The following is a 23,135-nucleotide window of genomic DNA, read 5'->3' as shown; positions in this document are numbered from 1 at the left end:
GATATTGCATGATTTGCAGCTGCTCCGGCTCCTGTGCACTCTTCCAGGATTTCGTTTGTGCACAGCCAAGCCTGGGTCCCCGACACTCTAACCTGCAGTGCACGACCTCCTGAGTTGTCCTCCAGCGTCATGGGACCTTCTTTTGTGACTTCGGGTGAGCTCCGGTTCACTCTTCTTCATAGTGCCTGTTCCGGCACTTCTGCAGGTGCTGTTTGCTTCTGAGTGGGCTCCTTGTGTTGCTGGGTGCCCTGTCTGTCTCCTCACGCAATTGGCGACATCCTGGTCCCTCCTGGGCCACAGCAGCATCCAAAAACCCTACTGACGACCCTTGCAGCTAGCAAGGCTTGTTTGCGGTCTTTCTGCACGGAAACACCTCTGCAAGCTTCTTCATGACATAGGACATCCATCCTCCAAAGGGGAAGTTCCTAGTCCTCTTTGTTCTTGCAGAATCCACAGCTTCTACCATATGGCGGCAGCTTCTTTGCATCCTCAGCTGGCATGTTGTGGGCATCTGCCCACTCACGACTTGAGTATGACTCTTGGACTTGGTCCCCTTGTTCCACAGGTACTCTCGTCTGGAAATCCATCGTTGTTGCATTGCTGGTGTTGGTCTTCCTTGCAGGATTCCCCTATTACGACTTCTGTGCTCTCTGGGGAACTAAGGTGCACTTTGCACCCCCTTTTCAGGGTCTTGGGGTGGGCTATTTTTCTAACCCTCACTGTTTTCTTACAGTCCCAGCGACCCTCTACAAGCTCACATAGGTTTGGGGTCCATACGTTATTCGCATTCCACTTTTGGAGTATATGGTTTGTGTTATCCCTATATCTTTGTGCTCTCATTGCAATCTATTGTGACTGTACATTGCTTGCACTTCTTTCTATTGCTATTACTGCATAATTTTGGTATTGTGTACATATATCTTGTGTATATTTGCTATCCTCATACTGAGGGTACTCACTGAGATACTTTTGGCATATTGTCATAAAAATAAAGTACCTTTATTTTTAGTATATCTGTGTATTGTGTTTTCTTATGATATTGTGCATATGACACCAGTGGTATAGTAGGAGCTTCACACGTCTCCTAGTTCAGCCTAAGCTGCTCTGCTAAGCTACCCTTTTCTATGAGCCTGAGCTGCTAGACACCTCTTCTACACTAATAAGGGATAACTGGACCTGGTGCAGAGTGTAAGTACTCTTTGGTACCACTACAAACCAGGCCAGCCTCCTACAGGTACCCACTATAAGCCAGGCCAGCCTCCCGACAATATAATAATCAGTTAGCATTAAAGCAATTAATGAAAAATAAAAACATAAATATCAGATCCATATGTAGCTATTAGATACATTAATAAAAAATAAAAAAAAACAATTGCCAACCCATTCGCCAATAAACTCAACAAGCCTGAACTAAAATTGCATATATTAAATAATTTAATATGCAAACAAGAACGTGACAAAAGAGATAACAAAACTGGAAAATTAATTGACTTGTATTAATTAATATAGAATTAGAAAATACTACCCACTGAGTCCCCAATAAAGCCAACAAATCGAAAACATTAAGATCATATTTTTAAATAATCACTACCATTTATAATAAAAACAATACAATGCAATAATACCTTATTAAAAAAAAAAAAAACTAAACAAAGGAAACTATATTTTAAACTTCAAAATGAAACTAAAGCACTTAAACAAATTACCTTCAATATTTTGGTCTATGTTATTATAGCAAAATAATATCCTTGATTTCAAAGCTGGAAAATCAATGACCATAGTGATCTTATGAACAGGAAGTTACATCCAGCACACAGGACATGAGCAGTCAGTTGTCAAATACCACCATGATGCGTGTGGGATAAGCAGAACAAGAAGCATTTTTTAACGTTCTGTCTAATTCTCCTATCTCTAATTATCTATGGTATTTGGCTTGTGATACTTTGTGACAAGTGAGTGATTGAGAGGTGGATGCATGTCACTCCTGCTGGATAAACAGCAGCACCATACAAGTCAGTGTGTGTCCCCCGAGGGAGATTTAGAAAATAAATGTAACTGCAAGACACAGGATGGATTTGAAAAATTAAGATAATTGAAAATCAAATTATATAAATTCAAAAACATATGATCACTGAAGAGTATCCAAAAAAATGCTAGGTAAATGGAAGAAAATGTCGGCACTTTATAACTCATATAATGCATGAAAGGATTAGCAACAATAAGGTTAATGAGATCAGAGATTCTCCTTCTAAGCAGCTTTTGCTTGATAATCAGGTGACATTCAATTTTTCAGGATATTGGATTTATTGACACAAGTGAAAAAAACAATGACTGCTAAAAAGGAACTGATCAAGGAAGTGATGCATGGGGTCTAAAAGTAATAATTGCATTGAAATGCTAGTTTAGAGATTTCTCTTGCTATGAATCTGAAAGATTTTCTTTAATGTTTTATCTTATATCTGCCTCTGAGCCCGCTTATGAAATATATTTGCTTGGTAGGCTCATTATTGCCCAAAGCATCACATATATTTTATACTGCATTGCTAATGTCTACTGGTCTATTTGAATGAATTTGTTATATAACAATGTGTTATTATTTTTGATAGTTTATTTCTGGCTCTACAGGGAGTGCAGAATTATTAGGCAAATGAGTATTTTGACCACATCATCCTCTTTATGCATGTTGTCTTACTCCAAACTGTATAGGCTCGAAAGCCTACTACCAATTAAGCATATTAGGTGATGTGCATCTCTGTAATGAGAAGGGGTGTGGTCTAATGACATCAACACCCTATATCAGGTGTGCATAATTATTAGGCAACTTCCTTTCCTTTGGCAAAATGGGTCAAAAGAAGGACTTGACAGGCTCAGAAAAGTCAAAAATAGTGAGATATCTTGCAGAGGGATGCAGCACTCTTAAAATTGCAAAGCTTCTGAAGCGTGATCATCGAACAATCAAGCGTTTCATTCAAAATAGTCAACAGGGTCGCAAGAAGCGTGTGGAAAAACCAAGGCGCAAAATAACTGCCCATGAACTGAGAAAAGTCAAGCGTGCAGCTGCCACGATGCCACTTGCCACCAGTTTGGCTATATTTCAGAGCTGCAACATCACTGGAGTGCCCAAAAGCACAAGGTGTGCAATACTCAGAGACATGGCCAAGGTAAGAAAGGCTGAAAGACGACCACCACTGAACAAGACACACAAGCTGAAACGTCAAGACTGGGCCAAGAAATATCTCAAGACTGATTTTTCTAAGGTTTTATGGACTGATGAAATGAGAGTGAGTCTTGATGGGCCAGATGGATGGGCCCGTGGCTGGATTGGTAAAGGGCAGAGAGCTCCAGTCAGACTCAGACGCCAGCAAGGTGGAGGTGGAGTACTGGTTTGGGCTGGTATCATCAAAGATGAGCTTGTGGGGCCTTTTCGGGTTGAGGATGGAGTCAAGCTCAACTCCCAGTCCTACTGCCAGTTCCTGGAAGACACCTTCTTCAAGCAGTGGTACAGGAAGAAGCCTGCATCCTTCAAGAAAAACATGATTTTCATGCAGGGCAATGCTCCATCACACGCGTCCAAGTACTCCACAGCGTGGCTGGCAAGAAAGGGTATAAAAGAAGGAAATCTAATGACATGGCCTCCTTGTTCACCTGATCTGAACCCCATTGAGAACCTGTGGTCCATCATCAAATGTGAGATTTACAAGGAGGGAAAACAGTACACCTCTCTGAACAGTGTCTGGGAGGCTGTGGTTGCTGCTGCACGCAATGTTGATGGTGAACAGATCAAAACACTGACAGAATCCATGGATGGCAGGCTTTTGAGTGTCCTTGCAAAGAAAGGTGGCTATATTGGTCACTGATTTGTTTTTGTTTTGTTTTTGAATGTCAGAAATGTATATTTGTGAATGTTGAGATGTTATATTGGTTTCACTGGTAATAATAAATAATTGAAATGGGTATATATTTGTTTTTTGTTAAGTTGCCTAATAATTATGCACAGTAATAGTCACCTGCACACACAGATATCCCCCTAACATAGCTAAAACTAAAAACAAACTAAAAACTACTTCCAAAAATATTCAGCTTTGATATTAATGAGTTTTTTGGGTTCATTGAGAACATGGTTGTTGTTCAATAATAAAATTAATCCTCAAAAATACAACTTGCCTAATAATTCTGCACTCCCTGTAGTCATATATACATGAAGTGTAACATTTAGAGAGAAGCATGGTGGCTTTTGATGAATATGAAGGAAAGTGTCCATGTTTCTATTTTCACTTTCTATTATGGATCATAGCGTTATGAGGTTAAACTATCTTTGAAAAGAGTGTTATATTTTCCATAAACATTATTTTCACTCCAATCCAACAACCATTTGGGAGTGTTTTTAATTTTGGGAGTCACAGATTTACCATTCACACTCACAGTTGGGGTGTATAGGCAGTAAAACCAGAGTAGTGTATGACGTCTAGACAATCATGGCCCACCCAACTATAAATGAGGGGCGTGGACTTTCAGTTTGGCCTAAAGGGAACCCTTTTGCCATTGCAATGGAGTAGGCTTTTCACCAACATCAGCCTCTTAACCAGTTTTCTGATCTTATAAGACCTAAAAAGGTACCATCATTTACCCAAGAAAGGTTAATCCATACCGGCTAAGGATCGCCACAATAATCTACTCCAAACTTTTTCTGCTAGAGGTTGAAGCTACCACAGGAATTTCACAAAAAAGTCTCTGATCTCCTTTGTCAGATTAGAAAAAGAAAGGAGAGAAAGGCTCAGATGATATTAACTCAGATGGAACTGGGAGTTACTGACCCTATCCAGATTATACATTTTCCAGTTTCACTCTGGCAAACATGCATATCTAGGTTAAACAAAAATGTAAAACAGCTAGAAACCATCTCAGAAACACACAATTCTGCAAATTATTATCTTCGTTTACATAATCTGAAGTATTTCCAAACCAACCCAATGGTTACCAAGGCTGCAGATCTATGAGCGATGCTTAAAAACTTAATTCTTCTTTATTGCGTTGCTGGAAGTAACTCAGGGCTAAAACAAAATTCCAAAGTAAAACTTTTGACCCATGAGACACACACAGTTCCTTTATGACCTACTCTCATCATGGTTGGCCTTAAATCAAACCAGCCTTACCTGGTATCGGTGCTTCTGTCAACCTGCAATACAGAGAGAAAGTGAAAGTAATGAGTTTGCATTGCAGATGCTAGAATTATTGCCAAGGATCACCCACAAAATTGGTGATAAACAAATGCATTTATCATTTGTTCAAGAGGGACAAATTAAAGCCATATATTCAGGTGATCCACTGCAATATATATGCATGTAATTAATCAAAATGGGAAACATTTGTATATAGACAATGATTAAACTAAAAGTTTGGCATGGATCCAGGCTGCATGGACCAACTGGAATTCTCCTCCTCTAAAACAATACATGAGACAGACTTGTGCTTTCAAGGTTCGGTTTTAGAATTTTCATTAGCTATTGAAAGGTAGATATTTAGTGTAAGAAATTACATCCATTTGTTTCATCCGTCTCCACTTTTTCCTGTTTTGTTATGCTGGTTTTATGACTTTCATAATTTCATGTAAACATGTGCTGTAAATTAGTTAGAAATAAGGTCATAAAATTAATATTTACTGGAAAGCCAAAGGTTAAGGTGAATGTTAGAAATGGGGTCTTTGGTTGGTAGTCAGGTTTCCCCCTGTCCAAGCATGGACCCTCACGATGGTAAGGGAAATGGAGATACACACCTAGGATAACCCCTGCTCACCCCCGTGGTAGCTTGGCACAAGCATTCAGGCTTATCTCAGAGGAAATGTAAAAAGTATTTGTACCAACACACACAGTAATATAGAGAAAAAACTGCAAAATGGACAACACCCTAGTTTAGAAAAACAAGTAATATTTATCTAAATCAAACAAGACCAAAATGACAAAAATCCAACATACATAAGTCAAGATACGATTTTTTAAAATAATAGGGCCCTCATTACAACCATGGAGGACGGTGATAAAGAGGCGGTAACACCGCCAACAGGCCGGCGGTAACCAAAATGGAATTAAGACCGCGGCAGAAACCGCTCAGACAGATAGCCACCTTAACACACCTACCACAACGGTGGTAGCAACAAGCACCACGGCGGTAACCCCCAACAGCCAGGCAGAAGACAATGTACCACCCACAAAATTATGACACACCTAGCCGCCACCTTTTCTGGGGCGGTACCAATAACATCAAAAGCACAGCGGAAACAGAACACAGAAGTCAAAGGACTCATCTCTGGAGACTCAGGAGTTGTGCATTTTTCACATGCTCATCTACCTTTTCCTGCATTACAAACATCAACGCCGGCAAAGACAACCACGTTGAGTACTGCCGCCTAGGACACAAGGGAGGGGGGAGGAAAAACAGAGTGACACACACACGCAAAACGCAACACTGTAGGAAAGTACCATCTTGCCTGGCATGTTACCCCCATTTTTCACTGTATATATGTTGTTTTAGTTGTATGTGTCACTGGGAACCTGCCAGCCAGGGCCCCAGTGCTCATAAGTGTGCCTGACTGTGTTACCTGTGTTATGACTAACTGTCTCACTGAGGCTCTGCTATCCAGAACCTCAGTGGTTATGCTCTCTCATTTCTTTCAAATTGTCACTAACAGGCTAGTGACCAATTTTACCAATTTACACTGGCTTACTGGAACACCCTTATAATTCCCTAGTATATGGTACTAAGGTACCCAGCGTATTGGGGTTCCAGGAGATTCCTATGGGCTGAAGCATTTCTTTTGCCACCCATAGGGAGCTCTGACAATTCTTACACAGGCCTGCCACTGCAGCCTGAGTGAAATAACGTCCACGTTATTTCACAGCCATTTACCACTACACTTAAGTAACTTATAAGGGCCTTACCTGTGGAACAAGGGGACCAAGTCCAAAAGTCACAAGCAAGTCGGAGATGGGCAGATGCCCAGGAAATGCCAGCTGTGGGTGCAAAGAAGCTTCTACTGTACAGAAGAAGCTTAGGTTTCTACAGGAACGACAAGGGCTAGAGACTTCCCCTTTGGTGCTAAGGGGTCCCTGAACCGGTGTAGACTGGCTTATGCAGAATTGGGCACATCCGTGCCCAACAAAGCATTTCCAGAGGCTGGGGGAGGCTACTCCTCCCCTGCCTTCACACCATTTTCCAAAGGGAGAGGGTGTCACACCCTCTCTCAGAGGAAGTTCTTTGTTCTGCCATCCTGGGCCAGGCCTGGCTGGACCCCAGGAAGGCAGATGCCTGTCTGAGGGGTTGCCAGCAGCAGCCGCAGTGAAACCCCAGGAAAGGCAGTTTGGCAGTACCAGGGTCTGTGCTACAGACCACTGGGATCATGGGATTGTGGCAACTATGTCAGGATGGCATAGAGGGGGCAATTCCATGATCTTAGACATGTTACATGGCCATATTCGGAGTTACCATTGTGAAGCTACATATAGGTAGTGACCTATATGTAGTGCACGCGTGTAATGGTGTCCCCGCACTCACAAAGTCCGGGGAATTTGCCCTGAACAATGTGGGGGCACCTTGGCTAGTGCCAGGGTGCCCTTACACTAAGTAACTTTGCACCTAACCTTTACCAGGTAAAGGTTAGACATATAGGTGACTTATAAGTTACTTAAGTGCAGTGTAAAATGGCTGTGAAATAACGTGGACGTTATTTCACTCAGGCTGCAGTGGCAGGCCTGTGTAAGAATTGTCAGAGCTCCTTATGGGTGGCAAAAGAAATGCTGCAGCCCATAGGGATCTCCTGGAACCCCAATACCCTGGGTACCTTAGTACCATATACTAGGGAATTATAAGGGTGTTCCAGTATGCCAATGTAAATTGGTGAAATTGGTTACTAGCCTGTTAGTGACAATTTGTACAGAGAGAGCATAACCACTGGGGTTCTGGTTAGCAGAGCCTCAGTGAGACAGTTAGGCACCACACAGGGAACACATACATATAGGCCACAAACTTATGAGCACTGGGGTCCTGACTAGCAGGGTCCCAGTGACACATAACAAACATACTGAAAACATAGGGTTTTCACTATGAGCACTGGGCCCTGGCTAGCAGGATCCCAGAGAGACAGTGAAAACACCCTGACATACACTCACAAACAGGCCAAAAGTGGAGGTAACAAGGCTAGAAAGAGGCTACTTTCTCACACTAGTTCAGCCTAAGCTGCTCTGCTAAGCTACCATTATCTATCAGCCTATGCTGCTAGACACCCTATACACTAATAAGGGATAACTGGGCCTGGTGCAAGGAGTAAGTACCCCTTGGTACTCACTACAAGCCAGTCCAGCCTCCTACAAACACCCCCAACCCAAACGCCATACACACAACTAGATGCACTATCATTACATATCCAACCCGTACTGCCATACCAGGTCTCTGAGGCTTGCACTGCAGCTACAGCTACTGCCACCTCACAGACAGGGTTCTGCCCTCCTGAGGTCTGGGCAGCCCAGTCCCAGGAAGGCAGAACAAAGCATTTCTTGTGAGAACAGGGTGTTACACCCTCTCCCTTTGGAAATAGGCGTCACAGGCTGGGGAGGGTTAGCCTCCCCCAGCCTCTGGAAATGCTTTAAAGGGCACAGATGGTTGTAGGAAAGTACCATCTTGCCTGGCATGTTACCCCCATATTTCACTGTATATATGTTGTTTTAGTTGTATGTGTCACTGGGACCCTGCCAGCCAGGGCCCCAGTGCTCATAAGTGTGCCCTGTATGTATTACCTGTGTTATGACTAACTGTCTCACTTAGGCTCTGCTATCCAGAACTTCAGTGGTTATGGTCTCTCATTTCTTTCCAAATTGTCACTAACAGGCTAGTGACTAATTTCACCAATTTACATTGGCATACTGGAACACCCTTATAATTCCCTAGTATATGGTACTGAGGTACCCAGGGTATTGGGGTTCCAGGAGATCCCAATGGGCTGCAGCATTTCTTTTGCCACCCATAGGGAGCTCTGACAATTCTTACACAGGCCTGCCACTGCAGCCTGAGTGAAATAACGTCCACGTTATTTCACAGCCATTTACCACTGCACTTAAGTAACTTATAAGTCACCTATATGTCTAACCTTTACCTGGTAAAGGTTGGGTGCTAAGTTACTTAGTGTGTGGGCACCCTGGCACTAGCGAAGGTGCCCCCACATGGTTCAGGGCAAATTCCACTGACTTTGTGAGTGCGGGGACACCATTACACGCGTGCACTATACATAGGTCACTACCTATGAATAGCTTCACAATGGTAACTCTGTATATGGCCATGTAACATGTCTATGATCATGGAATTGCCCCCTCAATGCCATACTGGCATTGTTGGCACAATCCCATGATCCCACGGATCACTAGCACAGACCCGGGTACAGCCAAACTGCCTTTTCAGGGGTTTCACTGCAGCTGCTGCTGCTGCCAACCCCTCAGACAGGTTTCTGCCCTCCTGGGGTCCAGCCAGGCTTGGCCCAGGAAGGCAGAACAAAGGACTTCCTCAGAGAGAGGTTGTTACACCCTCTCCCTTTGGAAAAAGGTATCAAGGCAGGGGAGGAGTAGCCTCCCCCAGCCTCTGGAACTGCTTTCATGGGCACTGATGGTGCCCATTTCTGCATAAGTCAGTCTACACCGGTTCAGGGACCCCTCAGCCCTGCTCTGGCGTGAAACTGGACAAAGGAAAGGGGAGTGACCACTCCCCTGACCTGCACCTCCCCTGGGAGGTGCCCTGAGCTCCTCCAGTGTGCTCCAGACCTCTGACATCTTGGAAACAGAGGTGCTGCTGGCACACTGGATTGCTCTGAGTGGCCAGGGCCAGCAGGTGACGTCAGAGACTCCTTCTGATAGGATCCTTCAGGTGTTGCTTGTGAGAAGGTAGCCTCTTTCTAGCCTTGTTACCCCCACTTTTGGCCTGTTTGTGAGTGTATGTCAGGATGTTTGTCACTGTTTTCACTGTCTCACTGGGATCCTGATAGCCAGGCCTCAGTGCTCATAGTGAAAACACTATGGTTTCAGTATGTTTGTTATGTGTCACTGGGATCCTGCTGGTCAGGACCCCAGTGCTCATAGGTTTGTGGCCTATATGTATGTGTCACTGGGACCCTGTCACACAGGGCCCCAGTGCTCATAGGTGTGCATGTATATGTTCCCTGTGTGGTGCCTAACTGTCTCACTGAGGCTCTGCTAACCAGAACCTCAGTGGTTATGCTCTCTCATTACTTTCAAATTGTCACTAACAGGCTAGTGACCATTTTTACCAATTTACATTGGCTTACTGGAACACCCTTATAATTCCCTAGTAAATGGTACTGAGGTACCCAGGGTATTGGGGTTCCAGGAGATCCCTATGGGCTGCAGCATTTCTTTTGCCACCCATAGGGAGCTCTGACAATTCTTACACAGGCCTGCCACTGCAGCCTGAGTGAAATAACGTCCACGTTATTTCACAGCCATTTTACACTGCACTAAAGTAACTTATAAGTCACCTATATGTCTAACCTTTACCTGGTAAAGGTTAGGTGCAAAGTTACTTAGTGTGAGGGCACCCTGGCACTAGCCAAGGTGCCCCCACATTGTTCAGAGCCAATTCACTGAACTTTGTGAGTGCGGGGACACCATTACACGCGTGCACTACATATAGGTCACTACCTATATGTAGCTTCACCATGGTAACTCCGAATATGGCCATGTAACATGTCTATGATCATGGAATTGCCCCCTCTATGCCATCCTGGCATTGTTGGTACAATTCCATGATCCCAGTGGTCTGTAGCACAGACCCTGGTACTGCCAGACTGCCCTTCCTGGGGTTCTCTGCAGCTGCTGCTGCTGCCAACCCCTCAGACAGGCAGCTGCCCTCCTGGGGTCCAGCCAGGCCTGGCCCAGGATGGCAGAACAAAGAACTTCCTCTGAGAGAGGGTGTGACACCCTCTCCCTTTGGAAAATGGTGTGAAGGCAGGGGAGGAGTAGCCTCCCCCAGCCTCTGGAAATGCTTTGTTGGGCACAGATGTGCCCAATTCTGCATAAGCCAGTCTACACCGGTTCAGGGACCCCTTAGCCCCTGCTCTGGCGCGAAACTGGACAAAGGAAAGGGGAGTGACCACTCCCCTGACCTGCACCTCCCCTGGGAGGTGTCCAGAGCTCCTCCAGTGTGCTCCAGACCTCTGCCATCTTGGAAACAGAGGTGCTGCTGGCACACTGGACTGCTCTGAGTGGCCAGTGCCACCAGGTGACGTCAGAGACTCCTTGTGATAGGCTCCTTCAGGTGTTAGTAGCCTTTCCTCTCTCCTAGGTAGCCAAACCCTCTTTTCTGGCTATTTAGGGTCTCTGTCTCTGGGGAAACTTCAGATAACGAATGCATGAGCTCAGCCGAGTTCCTCTGCATCTCCCTCTTCACCTTCTGATAAGGAATCGACCGCTGACCGCGCTGGAAGCCTGCAAACCTGCAACATAGTAGCAAAGACGACTACTGCAACTCTGTAACGCTGATCCTGCCGCCTTCTCGACTGTTTTCCTGCTTGTGCATGCTGTGGGGGTAGTCTGCCTCCTCTCTGCACCAGAAGCTCCGAAGAAATCTCCCGTGGGTCGACGGAATCTTCCCCCTGCAACCGCAGGCACCAAAAAGCTGCATTTCCGGTCCCTTGGGTCTCCTCTCAGCACGACGAGCGAGGTCCCTCGAATCCAGCGACACCGTCCAAGTGACCCCCACAGTCCAGTGACTCTTCAGCCCAAGTTTGGTGGAGGTAAGTCCTTGCCTCACCTCGCTGGGCTGCATTGCTGGGAACCGCGACTTTGCAAGCTTCTCCGGCCCCTGTGCACTTCCGGCGGAAATCCTTCGTGCACAGCCAAGCCTGGGTCCACGGCACTCTAACCTGCATTGCACGACTTTCTAAGTTGGTCTCCGGCGACGTGGGACTCCTTTGTGCAACTTCGGCGAGCACCGTTTCACGCATCCTCGTAGTGCCTGTTTCTGGCACTTCTCCGGGTGCTACCTGCTTCAGTGAGGGCTCCTTGTCTTGCTCGACGTCCCCTCTCTCTGCAGGTCCAATTTGCGACCTCCTGGTCCCTCCTGGGCCCCAGCAGCGTCCAAAAACGCCAAACGCACGATTTGCGTGTAGCAAGGCTTGTTGGCGTCCATCCGGCGGGAAAACACTTCTGCACGACTCTCCAAGGCGTGGGGGATCCATCCTCCAAAGGGGAAGTCTCTAGCCCTTGTCGTTCCTGCAGTATTCACAGTTCTTCAGCCTAGTAAGAGCTTCTTTGCACCAACCGCTGGCATTTCTTGGGCATCTGCCCATCTCCGAGCTGCTTGTTACTTTTGGACTTGGTCCCCTTGTTCCACAGGTACCTTCAGACAGGAATCCATCGTTGTTGCATTGCTGATTTGTGTTTTCCTTGCATTCTCCCTCTAACACGACTATTTTGTCCTTAGGGGAACTTTGGTGCACTTTGCACTCACTTTTCAGGGTCTTGGGGAGGGTTATTTTTCTAACTCTCACTATTTTCTAATAGTCCCAGCGACCCTCTACAAGGTCACATAGGTTTGGGGTCCATTCGTGGTTCACATTCCACTTTTGGAGTATATGGTTTGTGTTGCCCCTATCCCTATGTTTCCCCATTGCATCCTATTGTAATTATACATTGTTTGCACTGTTTTCTAAGACTATACTGCATATTTTTGCTATTGTGTATATATATCTTGTGTATATTTCCTATCCTCTCACTGAGGGTACACTCTAAGATACTTTGGCATATTGTCATAAAAATAAAGTACCTTTATTTTTAGTATAACTGTGTATTGTGTTTTCTTATGATATTGTGCATATGACACTAAGTGGTACTGTAGTAGCTTCACACGTCTCCTAGTTCAGCCTGAGCTGCTTTGCTAAGCTACCATTATCTATCAGCCTAAGCTGCTAGACACCCTATACACTAATAAGGGATAACTGGGCCTGGTGCAAGGTGCAAGTACCCCTTGGTACTCACTACAAGCCAGTCCAGCCTCCTACATTGGTTGTGCAGTGGTGGGATAAGTGCTTTGAGACTACTTACCACTCTTGTCATTGTACTTTTCATAAGAGAAAAATATACAAAACAAGGTCAGTGTATATACACATAGCCAAAAAGTTTTGCATTTCCTCTTTTTCACTCTTTTCTAAGTGCTGAAAAGTACTTCTAAACTTTCAAAAAGTTCTTAAAAGTTTAAAAAAAAAATTCTGTCTTTCCAAAAAGTTCTGAAAACTTTTTTCTCTTTGTCTATCACTTTAACTCTCTCTAAAAATGTCTGGCACAGGCCAAAAAGTTGAACTGTCCAAACTTGCATATGATCACCTTAGCTGGAAAGGAGCAAGGAGTCTCTGCATAGAGAGAGGTTTGAGTGTAGGGAAGAATCCTTCCTTAGAACTGTTAATTAATATGCTTAGAGTACAGGATAAGGCCATAAGTGCCCAATATGTAGAAAAAGTAGCTAATGGTTCTCAATCTGATCCAGGGACTCCCCCAGGAAAAGGTTCAGGAAAGAAACTTCTCAGCCTGCCCATTACTAGACAGTCTAGCATAGTTGGTACAGAGGTTGAATCACATCATGCTGATGATGTGCTCTCACATTATGCTGGTAGCCAAGCTGTTAGGGTGCCCCTTGTAAGGGACAGGTCTCCTTCTGTTCATTCCCATCATACCTCTGTATCTAGAAATGTCCCTCCCACCCACCCTGATGACAGATTGTTAGAAAGGGAGCTCAATAGATTGAGAGTGGAACAAACCAGACTGAAGCTCAAGAAGCAACAGCTGGATTTGGATAGACAGTCTTTAGAAATAGAGAGGGAAAGACAGAAGTTGGGTTTAGATACCCATGGTGGCAGCAGCAGTATTCCCCATAGTCATCCTGCAAAAGAGCATGATTCCAGGAATCTGCACAAGATAGTTCCCCCTTATAAGGAGGGGGATGACATTAACAAGTGGTTTGCTGCACTTGAGAGGGCCTGTGTTGTACAGGGTGTCCCTCAAAGGCAGTGGGCTGCTATCCTATGGCTATCATTTAGTGGAAAGGGTAGGGATAGACTCCTTACTGTGAAAGAAAATGATGCCAATAATTTTACAGTTCTTAAGAATGCACTCCTGGATGGTTATGGCTTAACCACTGAACAGTACAGGATAAAGTTCAGAGAGACCAAAAAGGAGTCTTCACAACACTGGGTTGATTTCATTGACCATTCAGTGAAGGCCTTGGAGGGGTGGTTACATGGCAGTAAAGTTACGGATTATGAAAGCCTGTATAACACAATCCTGAGAGAGCATATACTTAATAATTGTGTGTCTGATTTGTTGCACCAGTACCTGGTAGACTCTGATCTGACCTCTCCCCAAGAATTGGGAAAGAAGGCAGACAAATGGGTCAGAACAAGGGTGAACAGAAAAGTTCATACAGGGGGTGACAAAGATGGCAATAAGAAGAAAGATGGTGAAAAATCTCAAGATAAGCATGGGGATAAGGGTAAAACCAAAGATCCCACTTCAAATCTTAAACACTCTTCAGAGGGTGGGGATAAAACAAATTCTTCCTCTTCTTCCCAACCTGCACACATTAAAAAGCCTTGGTGCTTTGTGTGTAAAAACAGAGGCCATAGGCCAGGGGATAAGTCCTGTCCAGGTAAACCCCCTGAGCCTACCACCACTAATACATCAAGCTCTAGTGCCCCTAGCAGTAGTGGTACTAGTGGTGGGACTGCTGGCAACAGTCAAGCAAAGGGTGTAGTTGGGTTCACTTATGGGTCCATAGTGGAAACGGATGTAATCAGTCCCAAGACAGTTTCTGTCACACCTAGTGGCATTGGCCTTGCCACACTGGCTGCTTGTCCCCTTACAATGGATAAGTACAGGCAGACAGTTTCAATAAATGGTGTTGAGGCCTTGGCCTATAGGGACACAGGTGCCAGTTTCACTTTGGTGACTGAAAACCTAGTGCCTCCTGAACAACACATCATTGGACAACAGTATAAGATTATTGATGTCCATAACTCCACTAAGTTTCTTCCCTTAGCTATAATTCAGTTTAGTTGGGGTGGAGTTACTGGCCCTAAGCAGGTGGTGGTATCACCTAGCTTACCTGTAGACTGTCTCTTAGGTAATGACCTAGAGGCCTCAGGTTGGGCTGATGTAGAGTTTTATGCCCATGCAGCCATGCTGGGCATCCCTGAGGAATTGTTCCCTCTCATTTCAAGTGAAATGAAAAAGCAAAGGAGAGAAGGCCTGAAAACTCAGGATCCCTCTCCATCAACAGGTAAAAAGGGTATCACAGTATCCCCTAACCACCCTACCATTCAGGATACTATTCCTGTGGTGGGAGAAACCTCTCCTGGGGTGGCACCTGTTCCAAGGGAATCATCAGCTGGCATAGCTGGACTCCCTGAGGTAGAAGTACCTCTCTGTGGGATAACTAACATTGGTGACAAAAAGAGCACCATTTTAGTTAACATGGAGCATCCCTCCAACCCTCCCAGAGAAACTTTAGTGCAGAAACCCTGTACTGCCTCACAACACTTAGGACAGCATCCCTGCCCTAGTGTGGAGCTCATAGGACAGCATCCCTGCCCTGCTCCAACTCAAGAGAAACAGCATCCCTGTTCTCTCTTCCAGCCAAATGGACAAAGTTTTTGTCCAGCTATGGCTTTACTGAGACAGCATCCCTGTCTGGCATTTCCATCATTACAAATAGGTTCAGTGGATAATTCCCACTGCTCTAAACTAAAACTTACTGATAGAAACTCTGAAAATACATCTTCACATTGTTGGTTAGCTAAAAAACTTCAAACAGGGTGGTTTACATCCCCACAGGGAAGTAACCATATAGTGGATGATAAAGGGAGTAACCAGTCTATTGCAGAGCTACTCTCTACTTATCACCACTTAGACAATAAAGTCTCAACTGGCCAAGGTTAGCCTTATTGTCCTTCGTTTGGGGGGGGGTTGTGTGAGAAGGTAGCCTCTTTCTAGCCTTGTTACCCCCACTTTTGGCCTGTTTGTGAGTGTATGTCAGGATGTTTGTCACTGTTTTCACTGTCTCACTGGGATCCTGATAGCCAGGCCTCAGTGCTCATAGTGAAAACACTATGGTTTCAGTATGTTTGTTATGTGTCACTGGGATCCTGCTGGTCAGGACCCCAGTGCTCATAGGTTTGTGGCCTATATGTATGTGTCACTGGGACCCTGTCACACAGGGCCCCAGTGCTCATAGGTGTGCATGTATATGTTCCCTGTGTGGTGCCTAACTGTCTCACTGAGGCTCTGCTAACCAGAACCTCAGTGGTTGTGCTCTCTCATTACTTTCAAATTGTCACTAACAGGCTAGTGACCATTTTTACCAATTTACATTGGCTTACTGGAACACCCTTATAATTCCCTAGTAAATGGTACTGAGGTACCCAGGGTATTGGGGTTCCAGGAGATCCCTATGGGCTGCAGCATTTCTTTTGCCACCCATAGGGAGCTCTGACAATTCTTACACAGGCCTGCCACTGCAGCCTGAGTGAAATAACGTCCACGTTATTTCACAGCCATTTTACACTGCACTAAAGTAACTTATAAGTCACCTATATGTCTAACCTTTACCTGGTAAAGGTTAGGTGCAAAGTTACTTAGTGTGAGGGCACCCTGGCACTAGCCAAGGTGCCCCCACATTGTTCAGAGCCAATTCACTGAACTTTGTGAGTGCGGGGACACCATTACACGCGTGCACTACATATAAGTCACTACCTATATGTAGCTTCACCATGGTAACTCCGAATATGGCCATGTAACATGTCTATGATCATGGAATTGCCCCCTCTATGCCATCCTGGCATTGTTGGTACAATTCCATGATCCCAGTGGTCTGTAGCACAGACCCTGGTACTGCCAGACTGCCCTTCCTGGGGTTCTCTGCAGCTGCTGCTGCTGCCAACCCCTCAGACAGGCAGCTGCCCTCCTGGGGTCCAGCCAGGCCTGGCCCAGGATGGCAGAACAAAGAACTTCCTCTGAGAGAGGGTGTGACACCCTCTCCCTTTGGAAAATGGTGTGAAGGCAGGGGAGGAGTAGCCTCCCCCAGCCTCTGGAAATGCTTTGTTGGGCACAGATGTGCCCAATTCTGCATAAGCCAGTCTACACCGGTTCAGGGACCCCTTAGCCCCTGCTCTGGCGCGAAACTGGACAAAGGAAAGGGGAGTGACCACTCCCCTGACCTGCACCTCCCCTGGGAGGTGTCCAGAGCTCCTCCAGTGTGCTCCAGACCTCTGCCATCTTGGAAACAGAGGTGCTGCTGGCACACTGGACTGCTCTGAGTGGCCAGTGCCACCAGGTGACGTCAGAGACTCCTTGTGATAGGCTCCTTCAGGTGTTAGTAGCCTTTCCTCTCTCCTAGGTAGCCAAACCCTCTTTTCTGGCTATTTAGGGTCTCTGTCTCTGGGGAAACTTCAGATAACGAATGCATGAGCTCAGCCGAGTTCCTCTGCATCTCCCTCTTCACCTTCTGATAAGGAATCGACCGCTGACCGCGCTGGAAGCCTGCAAACCTGCAACATAGTAGCAAAGACGACTACTGCAACTCTGTAACGCTGATCCTGCCGCCTTCTCGACTGTTTTCCTGCTTGTGCATGCTGTGGGGGTAGTCTGCCTCCTCTCTGCACCAGAAGCTCCGAAGAAATCTCCCGTGGGTCGACGGAATCTTCCCCCTGCAACCGCAGGCACCAAAAAGCTGCATTTCCGGTCCCTTGGGTCTCCTCTCAGCACGACGAGCGAGGTCCCTCGAATCCAGCGACACCGTCCAAGTGACCCCCACAGTCCAGTGACTCTTCAGCCCAAGTTTGGTGGAGGTAAGTCCTTGCCTCACCTCGCTGGGCTGCATTGCTGGGAACCGCGACTTTGCAAGCTTCTCCGGCCCCTGTGCACTTCCGGCGGAAATCCTTCGTGCACAGCCAAGCCTGGGTCCACGGCACTCTAACCTGCATTGCACGACTTTCTAAGTTGGTCTCCGGCGACGTGGGACTCCTTTGTGCAACTTCGGCGAGCACCGTTTCACGCATCCTCGTAGTGCCTGTTTCTGGCACTTCTCCGGGTGCTACCTGCTTCAGTGAGGGCTCCTTGTCTTGCTCGACGTCCCCTCTCTCTGCAGGTCCAATTTGCGACCTCCTGGTCCCTCCTGGGCCCCAGCAGCGTCCAAAAACGCCAAACGCACGATTTGCGTGTAGCAAGGCTTGTTGGCGTCCATCCGGCGGGAAAACACTTCTGCACGACTCTCCAAGGCGTGGGGGATCCATCCTCCAAAGGGGAAGTCTCTAGCCCTTGTCGTTCCTGCAGTATTCACAGTTCTTCAGCCTAGTAAGAGCTTCTTTGCACCAACCGCTGGCATTTCTTGGGCATCTGCCCATCTCCGAGCTGCTTGTTACTTTTGGACTTGGTCCCCTTGTTCCACAGGTACCTTCAGACAGGAATCCATAGTTGTTGCATTGCTGATTTGTGTTTTCCTTGCATTCTCCCTCTAACACGACTATTTTGTCCTTAGGGGAACTTTGGTGCACTTTGCACTCACTTTTCAGGGTCTTGGGGAGGGTTATTTTTCTAACTCTCACTATTTTCTAATAGTCCCAGCGACCCTCTACAAGGTCACATAGGTTTGGGGTCCATTCGTGGTTCACATTCCACTTTTGGAGTATATGGTTTGTGTTGCCCCTATCCCTATGTTTCCCCATTGCATCCTATTGTAATTATACATTGTTTGCACTGTTTTCTAAGACTATACTGCATATTTTTGCTATTGTGTATATATATCTTGTGTATATTTCCTATCCTCTCACTGAGGGTACACTCTAAGATACTTTGGCATATTGTCATAAAAATAAAGTACCTTTATTTTTAGTATAACTGTGTATTGTGTTTTCTTATGATATTGTGCATATGACACTAAGTGGTACTGTAGTAGCTTCACACGTCTCCTAGTTCAGCCTGAGCTGCTTTGCTAAGCTACCATTATCTATCAGCCTAAGCTGCTAGACACCCTATACACTAATAAGGGATAACTGGGCCTGGTGCAAGGTGCAAGTACCCCTTGGTACTCACTACAAGCCAGTCCAGCCTCCTACATTGCTAGCCTATCCTCTCTCCTAAGTAGCCAAACCCTCTTTTCTGGCTATTTAGGGTCTCTGCTTTGGGGAATTCCTTAGATAACGAATGCAAGAGCTCATCAGAGTTCCTCTGCATCTCTCTCTTCACCTTCTGCCAAGGAATCGACTGCTGACCGCGCTGGAAGCCTGCAGAACTGCAACAAAGTAGCAAAGACGACTACTGCGACACTGTAATGCTGATCCAGCCACCTTCTCAACTGTTTTCCTGGTGGTGCATGCTGTGGGGGTAGTCTGCCTCCTCTCTGCACTAGAAGCTCCGAAGAAATCTCCGGTGGGTCGACGGAATCTTCCCCCTGCAACCGCAGGCACCAAAGAACTGCATCACCGGTCCTCTGGGTCTCCTCTCAGCATGACGAGCGAGGTCCCTTGAACTCAGCAACTCTGTCCAAGTGACTGCCACAGTCCAGTGACTCTTCAGTCCAAGTTTGGTGGAGGTAAGTCCTTGCCTCCCCACGCCAGACTGCATTGCTGGGAACCACGTGTTTTGCTACTCCAGCTCCTGTGCACTTTTCCAGGATTTCCTTTGTGCACAGCCAAGCCTGGGTCCACGGCATTCTAACCTGCATTGCACGACCTCCTGAGTTGTCCTCTGGCGGCATGGGACTCTCTTGTTTAACTTTGGGTGAGCACTGTTTCACTCCACTTTGTAGTGCGTGTTCTGGCACTTCTGCGGGTGCTGCCTGCTTCTGAGAGGGCTCCTTGTCTTGCTGGACGCCCCCTCTGTCCTCTCACGCAATTGGTGACATCCTGGTCCCTCCTGGGCCACAGCAGCATCCAAAAACCCTAACCACGATCTTTGCAGCTAGCAAGGCTTGTTTGCGGTCTTTCTGCAGGAAAACACTTCTGCGCGACTCTTCACTACGTTGGACATCCATCCTCCAAAGGGGAAGTTTCTAGCCCAGAATCCTCAGCTTCTACTATCCAGTGGCAGCTTCTTTGCACCCACAGCTGGCATTTCCTGGGCATCTGCCCACTCTCGACTTGATCGTGACTTTTGGACTTGGTCCCCTTGTTCCACAGGTACTCTCGTCTTGAAATCCATTGTTGTTGCATTGCTGGTGTTGGTCTTTCCTGCAGAATTCCCCTATCACGACTTCTGTGCTCTTTGGGGAACTTCAGTGCACTTTGCACTCACTTTTCAGGGTCTTGGGGTGGGCTAATTTTCTAACCCTCACTGTTTTCTTACAGTCCCAGCGACCCTCTACAAGGTAACATAGGTTTGGGGTCCATTCGTGGTTCGCATTCCACTTCTAGAGTATATGGTTTGTGTTGCCCTTATCCCTATGTGCCCCCATTGCATTCTATTGTAATTATACATTGTTTGCACTGTTTTCTATTGCTATTACTGCATATTTTGGTATTATGTACATATATCTTTTGTATATTTGCTATCCTCATACTGAGGGTACTCACTGAGATACTTTGGCATATTGTCATAAAAATAAAGTACCTTCATTTTTAGTATATCTGTGTATTGTGTTTTCTTATGATATTGTGCATATGACACTAGTGGCACTGTAGGAGCTTCACTCGTCTCCTAGTTCAGCCTAAGCTGCTCTGCTAAGCTACCTTTTCTATCAGCCTAAGCTGCTAGACACCCCTATACACTAATAAGGGATACCTGAGCCTGGTGCAAGGTGTAAGTACCCCTTGGTACTCACTACAAGCCAGTCCAGCCTCCTACAATGGTGCCCTACTTGCATAAGCCAGTCTACACCGGTTCAGGGACCCCTTGTCCCCTGCTCTGGTGTGAAACTGGACAAAGGAAAAGGGAGTGACAACTCCCTCATCCATCACCACCCTAGAGGTGATGCCCAGAGCTCCTCCAGTGTATCCCAGACTTCAGCCATCTTGCTTTGCAAGGTGTTGGGGCACTTTGGGGGGCTCTGAGTGGCCAGTGCCAGCAGGTGATGTCAGAGACCCCTCCTGATAGGTTCATACCTGATAAGGTAGCCAGTCCCCCTCTCAGGGCTATTTAGGGTCTCTCCTCTGGGTTCTCTTCAGATTCTGCTCGCAGGTTTCCTTCAGGAATCCTCTGCAACAACTTCATCATCCTCTGACCTCGGATCAGCCGCAGCCTGCTCCAGGAACCGCTGTAACAGCAACAAAGTATCCACAAGGGATACTTTTCTTCAGCAACCTCAGCTCGAAGTCAGCAACTGCAACAGTTTCCACAGTGTGCACACTCTGGGGACTCCCTGTCTTCATCCTGTACCAGAAGGACCGAAGAAATCTCCTGTGGGGTGAAGGAGTCACTCCCCTGCTCAAGCAGGCACCTTCCAAGACGACGACCGGTACCCTTGGACTCCTCTCACAGCGACGAGCTTGCACCTAGGGAGAGAGAGCAAGGACATCATCGACACAGACTGTCTTGAGGTCCTGCTGACGCAATTTGGAGGAGGTAAGACCTTGCCTTCCCAGAGAGTGACAGTACCTCTGTGTACTGTGTCTTCTTCACCTCCCGAAGCCTCTGTGCACTATTTGCTAAATTGCTTCATGCACAGCCAGGCCCAGGTCCCCAGGCCTCCATCCTGCCATGCTCAACTCGCTGAGTTGTTCTCTGGCGGATTAGGACTTTCCTTTGTTGTGCTGCATCAACCACTTTTGAACAACCTTTGTCCCCGTGTCCTGGGACTTCCGGGGGTGCTGGCTGGCATCCTGAGGGCTCTCTAAAGTGCTGAGAGCCCCCTCTTCCTCCTCACACAGAGTTGAGTCCCCCAGATCCTTCCTGGGTCCATCCAGCACCATTTTGATGCAAAATGCACTTTTGTTGTAACCAAGGCTTGTTGGCAATGTCCAACACCAAATCACATCTACGACGATCTTCCTGTTGTGGGACATCCTTTGCATCATGCAGGAGCCCGCTGGCATCTTCCTAGGGTGTATTCCTACAGTCTTTGACTAACTAGGGACTCTTCTTTTGCACCCTCTTTTGGGTTGGCAGGGGCTCCTGCCCTTCCTGGAAATTCTTTTGACTTCTGGACTTGGTCCCCTTCCTTTGCAGGTCTTCAGATCCAGGAATCCAGCAGTTGTTGTTTGCAGACTTGGTTGGTTGCAGCAAAATCCCAATCATGAGGTGTAGTGTGTCCTAAGGAAACTAGGAGTACTTTACTCCTGCTTTTCTGGGCTCGGGTAATTTACTTACTTTTACTGTATTCTTACTCTCCCAGCGACTCTGCACACACTACACTTGTCTAGGGGGGAAATTTTGATTCGCATTCCACTTTCTTAGTATATGGTTTGTGTTGCCCCTAGACCTATTTTCTCCCATTGCATTCTAGAGCATTTCCTACTGTTTGCATTGTTCTATGACTATTTACGAGTCTAGTTTTGGTGTCTAGCGTATATATTGTCTATAAAACTTACCTCCAGAAGGAGTATTGTATCTAAGATATTTTTGGTACTGGGTCACTGTAGGAGGCTGGCCTGGCTTATAGTGGGTACCTGATGGTACTTACACCTTGTGCCAGGTCCAGTTATCCCTTATTAGTAGATTAGTAGTGTTCTAGCAGCATAGGCCGATAGAGGTAGGTATAGCAGAGCAGCTTAGGCTGAACTAGGAGACATGCAAAGCTCCTACTACACCACTTATATCATATTGCACTATATCATAAGAATCACAATAATAAGAGATACTAAAAATAAAGGTACTTTATTTTAGTGACAATGTGCCAAAAATTTCTCAGAGGATATACCCCCTTAGGAGGTAAGTAAAATACACAAAATATACACACAAACCAAAATCAGGTAAGTAAACAGTTATAAAAGTAGTGCAAACACTGTAGAATACAATAGGATGCAATCGGCCTAGGGGCAACACAAACCATATACTCCAAAAGTGAAATGCAAACCACAAATGGACCCCAGGCCTAGTGTAGTGTGTAGAGGGTCGCTGGGAGTGTAAGAAAACAGTAAGGGTGTTCAAGATACCCCATAC

General features: G+C 46.3%; 1 protein-coding gene across 1 annotated transcript in view; it reads right to left on the bottom strand.

The window, feature by feature from the left end:
- LOC138283068 (GTPase IMAP family member 9-like) overlaps window positions 1-23,135 on the bottom strand; it is a 135,313-nt gene that overhangs the window by 52,239 nt on the left and 59,939 nt on the right. The window contains exon 2 of the mRNA XM_069221215.1: window positions 5,154-5,176. Coding sequence (XP_069077316.1) covers window positions 5,154-5,176 — 23 coding nt within the window. The remainder of the gene's footprint in view (window positions 1-5,153; window positions 5,177-23,135) is intronic.

Source organism: Pleurodeles waltl, chromosome 2_2, assembly GCF_031143425.1.
Source record: "Pleurodeles waltl isolate 20211129_DDA chromosome 2_2, aPleWal1.hap1.20221129, whole genome shotgun sequence".
NCBI lineage: Eukaryota > Metazoa > Chordata > Amphibia > Caudata > Salamandridae > Pleurodeles > Pleurodeles waltl.
This window is presented reverse-complemented; position numbering and strand designations above follow the sequence as displayed.